Source organism: Haliotis rufescens, unplaced genomic scaffold, assembly GCF_023055435.1.
Source record: "Haliotis rufescens isolate VD_foot unplaced genomic scaffold, xgHalRufe1.0.p SCAF_11, whole genome shotgun sequence".
Taxonomy (NCBI): Eukaryota; Metazoa; Mollusca; class Gastropoda; order Lepetellida; family Haliotidae; genus Haliotis; species Haliotis rufescens.
This window is the reverse complement of record NW_025963791.1, coordinates 16,760,451-16,772,279: the sequence shown is the minus strand read 5'-3', so window position 1 is coordinate 16,772,279 and position 11,829 is coordinate 16,760,451. Positions and strand designations below refer to the sequence as shown.

The 11,829-nt window shown below is 40.9% G+C and overlaps 1 protein-coding gene across 4 annotated transcripts in view; it reads right to left on the bottom strand.

Annotated features, from left to right (window-relative positions):
- The window catches only part of LOC124152044 (piwi-like protein 1), a 44,597-nt gene that overhangs the window by 2,735 nt on the left and 30,033 nt on the right, over positions 1–11,829 (bottom strand). For all 4 annotated transcript variants that reach the window (XM_046524787.2, XM_046524788.2, XM_048392326.1 and 1 more), the window contains exons 14-20: positions 6,957–7,259; positions 4,523–4,618; positions 3,634–3,750; positions 2,696–2,890; positions 1,256–1,441; positions 951–1,021; positions 250–427 (exon numbers count right to left, since the gene is read on the bottom strand). In XM_046524787.2, coding sequence (XP_046380743.1) covers positions 250–427; positions 951–1,021; positions 1,256–1,441; positions 2,696–2,890; positions 3,634–3,750; positions 4,523–4,618; positions 6,957–7,259 — 1,146 coding nt within the window. The remainder of the gene's footprint in view (positions 1–249; positions 428–950; positions 1,022–1,255; positions 1,442–2,695; positions 2,891–3,633; positions 3,751–4,522; positions 4,619–6,956; positions 7,260–11,829) is intronic.

The following is an 11,829-nucleotide window of genomic DNA, read 5'->3' as shown; positions in this document are numbered from 1 at the left end:
GAATGACACCATGGCACCCAACGTCACACAATTAGTGAGGTCCACATTCTAACCCAATCCTCATTAGATGACTTTGGACAATCATTGGGTACTGGGGACCGACTTGACCCCAGAATCCCAACTTACAGATTCAAATACAAGCACAAACGTTTCTCATGATTCAATGTAACAACAATATAGCAGGTCTTCAAGGAGATAATTATACAGGTATTTCCAAAGTCCTGGTAGAATGACAAGTACACCATTTACCTGGCAAGGTGCTGGTACTCTGACTGTGCCTGGCCAGTTGTAATACATGTGGGTCATCTTGTAGGCCAGCCTCTGCATGTGGTCTGCCTTCATGCCACTGCCATCATGAACAACGATGTAATGGGTAGGGGACACAGTTCCCTGCCTCACATGTTGGGACACCAGAAAGAAGTCATACCTAAAAATCAAACAGATCTTCCCCATTGTAAACTGCAAAAACTCATTTACGTCATTAATCAGTGTGATGCTGTAAGTGGGAAAATATTCTGAATTTCAATACTTTCTACTCATTCCATGGATACAGTCTGTGCTATAACCATAGCTAAAACAGACTACAAACCAAACTTGGCTCTTAGCATCATTTTCAGTAGAGCATATTGTTATCATGTAGACTATTGTTAGCTGAGTTTACTAGACCAAACATAATTTTACTTGGCTCAGTCTTCGGATTTATGGCTAAAGTTGCAGACTGTAGATACCTTATGTATTTGAGTTGGTCATAATGACAGTGAATGGTTTTCTAACAATACTCACTCAAATACTAGATGTTACTGAACTTGATAGAAAATTTTCATGTCATAGTACTTATTACTTTACAATATGACTTCAAATATTGCAAAAACAATAGGAATGTGCCTAAAAATATTTGAAAATTTTATTTGATACAATCAGTGCATTCTCAATGACAAACTTCCACATACCAATCTCTACGGGTGATAGTGTGGTCCATGACACTTCCAGGCGGTGGGTTGTCTACTCTGTTACTTCCAGTCTACAAGAAAATACAAACTTACAGATGGAACAAGAAACAATCAATTCACAGAGAGGTTCCATTAATTAATTATTTTTGGACATGATCAGTCTCTCACCCAAACAGAGGTTCTGAGCAAGCTGAACAATGGCACTAGTGCAATCATGTCCTCAAGTAGATTCAACTAGCATTCTGTGTTCCATATAAATCAATCACAAGTAGTTAATCAATTAATACATCAATCTAAAAACATACTTGGTAGAAGAGTCTGGTGTTGATTCTCTTCTGGACAACCACTACAGACAGTTTGGGCTCATAGTTGGGGAAGTGCATGAAACATGTGGCCAGCTGCTTGACTTCATGTTCAGACACGACCTTCAGCTGTCCATCCCCAACTCCGTCACGGTACACGAGGATTTTCTCAGGCAGCTTGTGATTAATCTGAAAGTGGCAAAGTAAGATAGTTTTCCAGGGTTTTCACATTCAAATGCCATTTGCAATCCAACTGACCATACAGATCTTTACATAAACTTGATATCGTATTTTCTTGAGTATAGTGCGCACTTTTTTTCGAAAAAACACAGCTGTGTAGAAGGGGGTGCACATTATACACGAATTATGAGTTTGGATGTTTTTTTCCCCCATGGAAAGACATTACCGTGAGCACGAAACACCGGAAATACCATGTCAACAAATCCATACTGAAGTACGCAAAATAATCATGTAATTACACTGTCTGGCTATAAAAAGTGTTAATTGTATATCTGGACTTATGTTTGTAACTTATTTCATTAATTTTATTCAAAATTCCTTATAATATTATTTTTATTAATTTTGGCGAAATCGTGTGTGAAGCGATCGGAAGATCGCACAGCTCACCGTTATTAACAGCAACCACGGTCAGAATACCGCTATTGACGCCTTGAAATGAACTTTAGTTGACAGAGAATGGATACATATATCATAAATGACATACTTTGACTCGTTAAAAGTCATATTTGTTTTTGTTTGACGATTCTATGTCAACATGAAATTCTCGCGATCACGTGCGCGTGAGCCTTGACGGTGACTGGTCAGACTGGTTCCATGTAAAAAATAATACCCGGGAATAGCGATCAGCTGCTTCGCTTAGAGTTATTATTATTTTAAATATGTTTAGTAAAGGGTGCATATAATTAAGAAAATAATGGAATATATTATTCCTGATTAAAAAAAATAGTCTCAGATACAATTGTTGCCGATCCTTGCATTAAAAATCCTATAAAGTTACATCCTTGGGTGTGTCTTGACCGAATCACCGGTCGATTCCAAGAAAACGTGTGTACAGCTGATTGCTGTTTCCGGCTTAGTTTACGAGAAAATACACAAGGTAATCCTAATCCCTAGATATAAAACAATGCCTAGCAGAACAATAAATACTATTTAAACGTTGAATGAACATGTCTGGTGATTTTTTATCTCAAATTTGAATTTGTATTGACGAAGTTTCTCAGCACCCATTCGGTTGCCGGACTTCGCTGAAAGGGTACGGTGTAAAATTTTTCTGTGCATAATATTTAAATTTCTTTTTTTCCAAAATATTGAACCCGCTAGAGGGGGGTGCGCATTATACATGGTTGCGCACTAGACTCAAGAAAATATGGTATATCATGAAAACCTTTTCCACCTCACCACTGAACATTGACCAGGACCTACCTCATGGTATGTTCTAAGAGCCGACAGAAGACTTGTCTTTAGTCCATTGACCAATTCTTCATGTGGCACCTGGAAGTGTACTCGGCTAAACCAACGGGTGCATGTGCGGTTGGTGCTAGCAACGAACCCAGCTATGGAGCGTTTGCCCTTTGATGCGTCATGAAACACATCGATTCCCACGATCATCAGATCTTTCTGTTAATCATAAATTTGAACATTATTTCATCTTTGTGTGAGGATAAGCACCTGCCAAAATTGCAAGGGTAAACAATAGAATGGATGCTTTTCCTTTTGGTATAAAATATTTTTCCTGAATGATGAACAGGTCAAACGTCATGTTACAGCTTAAAGTAGGGATAGACAGCATAGATCACAAAACTACAATCAATTTTGAAAATCACAAAGCTAAATACAGATAATCACACTTGCAAACATCTACAAACAGCCATTTTGAATAATACATGTAGTCAATCCTAGTTAACCAGGACACAGACACAGAACTAGACAATTAAGATGACATATCTCCATGGTCCAATCAGAATTCTTATAGGCACAATGTTCTAACAAGAGCATTCACCTTGTCTCAAACTACAGACAACTCAATTATATTTATGGTGGGCCCCTAGAGCTTCGAGCAAAATTTAATGTACTGAATATAATAAGATATATTGAAGTCTAATCCAGTTTCATGAATGCAGAGTATTTAGTGATCCAAATCAATGTACAAAATAACAAGAATTGCTTTCATCAGCTTCATAAGAAAAATAAAATTCAAAGCTATTTCACTTGTTTATAATTTTCAACCTTTTTTATATGCATTTGACTGTATTTATAACTAATGCATAAGCTTTATTACATAAAGTTAGAAGTTCTACTCTTTCACATGGGCAGTGAGCTATATCCATGCAGATTATACACATTTCTACCAAAATCTTCACCAGAGGAATCTCTAAGGCCCACAGCTCTCCACCAAGCTTGCAGTTCATTTGAAGAGCAATCTTCTGAGTCACACTTCGCAGTTTGTTTTGATTTCCAATTGTTTTGGAGATAATAACCTGGAAGACAAATGAAGGATTACATGAAGTGTGTAAATGTTTTAATGCCACAGTGGCCTGTAAATAATCCAGGTATAGACCCTGACCACCTTTCCCCATTTGCTGGTGTTTACTGCGTATTACTAGAAGAAATACTGGGAATTTAGGGGTTGGCAGGGATTTTATCGTTTCTTTGAAAGGAGGTGCCAAACCAATTTTTTCAAATCCACAGTCCATTTTCTTTGTCAGGACATGCAGAAACCCATGAAACCCATAAATTTTCAAAAACATTGCAGTACTGGCCTAAGACAATTATGGTCTTATGATCCTCAAGTTCTCAGACTATAGTCCTGATCGTATGCATTGATTAACCTCTCAATCCTGTTTGTTTTGTTGGTTAATCAACGCTGCACTCAGCAACATTCCACCTAAATGACGGTCTGTAAATAATCAAGACTAGCCCAGACAATCCAGTGATTGACATCATGAGCATCGATCCAAGCAATTGGGATATGTGACATGCATCAACCAAGTCAGCGAGTCTGACCACCAGATCCTGTTAGACGCCTCTTACGACAAGCATGGGTAGCTGAAGACCAATTCTAACCCGGGTCTTCACGGGTTCCTCTCAATCCTGAGAACAAGGACCTATGAACCCTGATGTATTTTTATGATATCATCATGAGCATAACAAAATGAAATTGCAGATTAATCTTTTCTTATCAATATAATTGAAGGCACGATGAGGCCATTCTGTATGGCGTACTATCAACAGAATATGTCCAATGCATACCTGTGAAGGCACAGGACATTCAACACAGCAAAACTTCTTAATTGCTGAGTACCTATCATCTCGGCTGGTCGGACAGATCACAACAACCATTTGAACCTACAATCAAATAATAGAAAAATGTACTAAAAAACAATATATATATCTACATATCTATAGACTAAAAATCTTTTTTAACATGTTTTGTCCAGAACAAATGCATAGTTTTCAATGACTTGTTCATCTATAATCATCAGACAAATACCAATCCATATTAGATTAGTTACATCCTGATTCAACAACCAGAGGGGGCACAGGTGGTCCAGTAGCTTAAAGCGGCGGAATTCTGTGTGCTGAGTTGTGTTCTTTGGGCAGGGCAGAAACCTGTGATTGCTGGTTCAATTCCCGGTTCACCCAATAATGTTTCTAGGTTTGTCAGCACCATACCCATGATCATTTTGTTTGTTTGTTTGTTGTTTAACGCCGCACTCACCAATATTCCAGCTATATGACGGCAGACTGTAAAATAATCGAGTCGGGACCAGACAATCCAGTAATTGACATCATGAACATCGATCCATGCAATTGGGATCGATGATATGCATCAACCAAGTCAGCGAGCCTGACCACTCGATCCCGTTAGTCGCCTTTTACGTCAAGCATAGTCGCCTTTTACGGCAAGTATGGGTTGCTGAAGACCTATTCTACCCCGGAATCTTCACGGGTCATACCCATGATCATGGGATCATGCATCTGAGACATGCATCACTTCAGGGTTTCTTCCAATATTCAGCTGACACACAGGGAGGTAACTGGAATATTTGTTCCCTCGTTATTGCGCCCTTCAGTTATAGCAAGCGGTAAAGCATGGCTCCCAAAATTTTGTGCAAAAACGTGTGCACAGCTGATTGCTATTTCAGGCTTAGTTTATGAGAAAATACACACAGTTATCTTAATCTCTGCATATAAAACAATGCCTTTGAGAGCAGGAAATATATTTTAAATGGTAAATCAACATGTCTGGTGATGTTTTATATCAAATTTCATACTTTTATTGACCAAGTTTGTTATAGATCTACCTGCTTATTCACCTGAAGGGATACAATGTTTTTGTTTTTTTGAAAGCGCATATTAATACTCGATAAACCTTATTTTACACTATGAATATCATAAATAACTTCTATTCTAATCTTTTTTGAAACTCTGAAACGTGCAACGTAGATCATGTTAGGTAGGCAGAGCATGTATACTGTTTTGTTGGTCATCTACCACCTACGACTCGACCTTCGTTAAACTGCTGATCATGTATAACGCTCATCAATTATTTGGACCCCGAAGGTAGCCTTGTAGCAAGGGATCACTGTACTGTTAAAAGTGGCAGTAAAACTGACTAACTCACTCACTCAACCACCAGAATATTCCTCTGCAGGAATAGTCAAATGAGGCTGACATACCCGATTTTATGCCCGATTTGATCCTGTGGTATATACTCCCGACAAAAAATAAGGGAACTAATGATTTGAATGTAGCTATTGCTGAGATGTACATCTACAATACTGATGCTTTTCATCTGAATGCAACATCTAGGCCAAAGTGTGTGCGTCTATAGGGAAACTCAGAATCACTAATGCAACTGATCTAAGCACAGTCAGTCCGACACACTATCTCAATGAACAGACAATATCCCAAGTTGCCCGAATGTTTGGCAAGTGTTTCATTCAAAAAGTGTAATTTCTTGACTGTTGGACATGTACCCGTCAATTGCATGTGGTTGCAATGAGAAATAAAATTCAAAGCTCATTGTATGCATGTATTATGAACACACTGGCAGTCCAACGGTAGTCAAATACAGTATTCCAGTATTTCAGTCATCAAGGAATACATCTTCCCATTATATTTTCAAAAAACTTTCCCCAAGAATCAATTCTTTTAAGTTTTTTAAGCCTTAATTTTAGACATTTAGTGTCATTACATCTTCCCTATCATGTTGTCAGTTCCCTTTTTATTTATTGGTAGCATATGTTCACGTTACTTCTTATACTATCTTGTTCTTTGTACACCATTAGACTAGAATGGTTTATCCTCATTAATGATCCTTAGTTGACTGCATTCAATGCTGAATCCTACATTGTCTGTTTAATTTCTTGACCTGTATTTTTTACTTCAGTGAGTGAGTGAGTGAGTTTGGTTTTACGCCACTTTTAGCAATATTCCAGCAATATCACGGCGGGGGACACCAGAAATGGGCTTCACACATTGTACACATGTCGGGAATCGAACCCGGGTCTTCGGCGTGACGAGCGAACGCTTTAACCACTAGGCTACCCGACCGCCCTTTTACTTCAGTATGAAATATAAGAACAATTGAGATGAACCAAGCTTTTACTCACAGATCATATAAATCATTTTCATTATGTTCACAGTGAGTCTTTTAAAATAAGCTAATCTTTACACTTACCCTTGGGTTGACGTTTTCCCGCAAACTTCTTACAAATGTCTCTGTGCGATCATCTTTCAAATCCCGTTTTAATGGATCTTGAATTTGAATGCCCATTTGTGGACCCACTGTTTTCATCATCTGGATATAGTCAACAGCTCTGGGCGTATCTCTCTTAGTGAAGAAGACAATCCAGTTGCGAAGATCAACTGCAACAAGCACTGAAGATCGGGTCACTTCTCGCCCAAAATCAGCTTCCGGACCAGCCATGAAATCTTTACGATGCATTTTTATCTTTTCTTCTTTCAACAGGCGACCCTCAATCTATAAACATGATAAGGACAGTGATACAGGTTATTAAAGTACAAATAACAATACCTTAATCAATGTGTAGAACCACTGACTTGCAATGAATAGATATAGTTAAAATGACAAAAGAAAATATATACTTCTTATGACGGCGGCCTGTAAATAATGGCGTCTGAACCAGACAATACAGTGATTGGTTTTATGATCAATGATCCATGATGTCAGGGTACAACGTTGACATGCAATAAACCAAGTCACTGAGTCTGACCATCTTATGACCAGCATGGGTAGCTGGATATCAATTCTAAACCAGTATCGTCACACTTGAGGGACAGAACAAAAGCAGATCAAAAGTGTTGGAAGAAATATGCAAATACAATTGACATATTTCTTGACATGTCTATAACATTACAACAGTAGTCATAATTATTGGGCAAGGTATTGAATATTAGTAAAATCTAAATATTTTTTACATTTGTATACTTATCCTGCATTACTCCTTAATGCATTCACTGCTTACCTTGCGACAACTAGAAGGACAGCGCTGCGAAGGTCCTGGGTGAAGAAATAAAGTTGTTGTTGTTCTCAAGTCCCAAATAGTGGCCTTCCGTCGCTGTCCTGTGACCTTGATGACACCAAGGTTATCTTCACATCACTGCTTGTCGCCCAAGCTCTTAGAAAAACATACTATTGAGTTTTCTGAAGCCAAAGTGGGGAGGCAAGTCTTGAGACGGGTGGGCCTTAAACGTAGTAATGCAGGATAAGTATACAAATGTAAAAAATATTTAGATTTTACTAAATTTTTTACTTATCCTGCATTACTCCTTAATGCATCTGTATCGGACGGATTGGAGGTGGGTAAACCTTCAGAATACAGATACCTCAATATTTCACACCCTGCAATACGACACCAGTTGGTCGATAAACCGTGAAGCGAAAAGGTTCAGAAGAAAACGCCATTACGGTAGGGTTGTTCAAAAATCAAAAAGATTGAACATAGGAATTAAAGAGAATTTCCCTATACACGCTTAGTAATAAAGAAAATAATAGCTATTCAGCTAATTCTTTACTTACTACGTCATAGAGCCGTCGTTGACAAACAAGATATTCTTCCACTGGCGGCGACTGAGTGACTGCACATGGAAGTTGACTGGCTCTGTATAGGGCGGGTTCATTATTTGCGTCAGAGGTTGGCAACCTGCAGGATACCAACCAGAGGGCCAAACTTCGCACGTCTTCGACATCCTCGAGAGCCCCAACGCGAAGGTTATGACTAACGAAAATCTGTGTCGAATCTCCAGAAATATCCTTCCGTGAGTGTTCCAAAACCACAATTGCCGTGTTGAGCCCTGGTAAGGCTGACACCGAGATCTTGAGGGTAATTCGCTCTCGCAATTCCGTTTAGCGATCTCGTAGGCCTGAAGGATTACTGCGCGTAACCATAGAGATATGGTGTTTGCGACTATGCGATTATCTTCGGTCGTGGACGAAGTACATACGGGTATCAATGACCACGCCTAGTCTTGGAGCGTCAATTGAAAACTGGAACTGCTCGCACCGAGCCCTGAAGAAATTCACCATGTACGATTCCCACAATAGTCGATATCAGTGGGATGGTGAAGGAACGGTCGGGTTGGCCTGGTAGTAGATTTTAGCAATAAAATCCCAGCATAACCCTAGATGTCCCGTTCCGTTTGTCCTATGCTCAAAACGGATCCGGGTTAAGTCGATCACATGTAGTTCGCTCACCCGTACCGCCATTGCTTATGCCAAGAGAAACCATTGTTTCTGGTGAGGTCATGAAATGAGGCAATCTCCTCACAGCGATAGCCCGTTCGCGGAGCTCTCTAGACTATACCGAGAGTTAACGAAGGTGTCACGCGCTGGGAAGGAGCTTGAAAATGAGGATGCAATGAGGGGCTCAAAGGGGGCCCTCGCAAACCTCGAAGTACCACGTTCAAGTCCCAATCAGGTGGGCGGAATTTGGCCTTCTGATCCTCAAGCCTGAATGAGCATAATATGGCCTGTAGTTCTGTGACCTTAATCACATTGTGATTTTCCGGGAACGGCCAACACTAAGATAATTGCAGCCAATTACGTAGTAATGGTGCTACCTTCCAAGTGTTTTGGGTACGCAAAGTAGGAAGTATTCGTCTAGGAATAGTGACGCAATCGTAGGGTCTTGATTCTTTTTCTCTGTAAAAAGTCTCAAGTGATCGCCACTTGTCATCGTATAGTCTGTGGGAGAGTAACGATGAACTAAAGCTATAGCTTTGCTGCCCGTGTCGATAAAACCCTTCGCACTCAACACCTTTTAAAGACGAACCCTGGGTGCAGTCGTTGGGTGAGGCAATTTGCTGTGAGGGTGGATGAGTAGGTTGAACCACTTTGAAAGGGGGAGTGAATCGTCTTCGGCTAGATTCTTCCGAGCTTGACGAACTACCCTCTCGCCCGTTACCAGGGTGCGACCAAGGAGAGATCGAGATACCTTGTCTCCTTGATCCCCTGTATCACCTTGGGAAGTAAAAGTGGTGGCAGAAAAGTGTTAGTTTTTTGCCCTTCCCAAGTGATACTGAACTCGTCCACCGCTCAAGTCTGCGGATCCGGCAACGGGGAGATATACGTCATGAGTTGGTGGCCTAGGCAAGTAATAAACAAGTCAGTGTTTGGTTGCCTGAATTCCTGAAGCAGTAACTGGAATGCTTCTGTGAGAAATTTCCACTCGGTGGGGGCCACCCTGTCTGGACGTGATAAAGTATCGGCCAGTATGTTTCTGCATCCGGGAATGTGCTGAACTATGAACTTTAGACACAGCCGATCCACTAGATGGAACAAATCTGAACGTCTGTAGAAGTAGAGAGTGGGAGTGTGTTGTTCCCCGATTGCACAGGCACCACACCGCAGTGCTGTTGTCTGTGGATATTGCGAGTCAGGTTAACTGTAGTTGACTCTGCCAATGTGATGTAGCCAGAATTAAAGCTTCCGACTCCAAGTTGTTTATGTGCCACTTCCATTGAGCGCCGGCCATAGCCCTGAGCTTATCTGGTCTTGAAAGTGTAGACCCCACCCCTGAAGGGGGACGTCCACAACCAGGTGAGTATTCGGCGAAAACCCAAATAAAGAGACTCCGAAGACATTCAACACCACAAATTGAGGCAAGGCCATAGCTTAGTCGGTAGAGTGATGGCCTTGAGTGGATCCTGACTCCTGATGTAAGGGTTCAGGAAAAAATTGAATTGGTCGCAGTTGTAAGCGGCCCATGCTAGTTAACTCCTGTGCCTAGGTGATTAACCCTAGCAACACTTGCCACTGGCGAAGTGTGTGTGGTTGGTGTAAAGTAGATGACAACAGAAGTAGAAACTTGTGCCATCTGTCCCTCGGTACAGATAGGATATCCTGGTCTGTCTTGAACAGGTCTCCTATATGAACTGAAGTCAATAGGAAGGAGAATACTCCCGACTTCGCCTCGTTGATTGTCTATCCCAGTTATTGACATGTGTTGATGATACAGTAGATCGCCCTCCATCTGCGACTCGAACCAAGTGTTCGTCAAGTGTAGATACAGTTATTGGCTTCATTACTCCTGTAAATAGCCATAAGTGTCACTGATATGTCAAATGGGAAATACTACCATTGGTAGTGAACCCCAATATACTGGACCTGAAAAGTCCACGGTTGGGATGGATAGTCGACTGATCAAGAATCAAACGTTCGTTGAACAAAGAGAAATTGTGGAACATTCTCATCTTGTCTGGGTCCTTCATGAGTACCAGGTAGATGTGAGGATAAAACCCCGGTGTAAAGACTGGGTTGTGAACCAATTCTACAGCTCTTCTTACCAACAGTATGTCTATGTTGGATTTTCCCAATCAAACTGTGGTCAAGGGTGGGGTTATCTCTACCTGTATACGGACACCCTGATATAGTGCGATGAATACGAAATCGTCCTTGAGACTTGTCTCTGCCACGCCCTTTCCCAGTAAGGGAAAGCTGGTCTTCCCTGAGAAACACGCGTCTAGGCTTATAATTTCCTGACTTGCCAGCCCGCTTAGACTTTCAAAGCTTTTTGGGAACTTGACGTGCGTGTCTGCGATCTGTTCGCTGAACAGGTGAGTAGACGACCAAGGTTCACGTAATAGACTGCCCTTGGAACCAGAATCTCAGTTGGAAACACTATAAAGTCTTGTGTGTAACGGTAATCTCCGTCAGAACGGTCTCAAGATGAATTTTCCTGTGGTCAAACTGACGTCGTAGGAAAAACACCATAGTTTGGAAGTGATCTAATCAGATAGGGTTATCCTCTAATATAGATTCTGATCCACTGCAAGCATTGACGATATTGGTCGCTTAAATGACGGAGCAAATGTGAGTTTTGGAGAAGTCTTCCTCCAATGACCTCGTGGTGTCCCTCTTATTTACCCCGTTATCAGGGGAGGGTGTTACTGACACGAGATGGTCTGCTACCCAATCGGGTACATGTGTTAAGCTGATCATGTGCAGGTTACGTAACCGAGCACACTGTAAGCATTGGGCTTACGTCATTGTAGAGACCTTGATTGGTACGCAGGCGCTGCGCTCAGCGCAG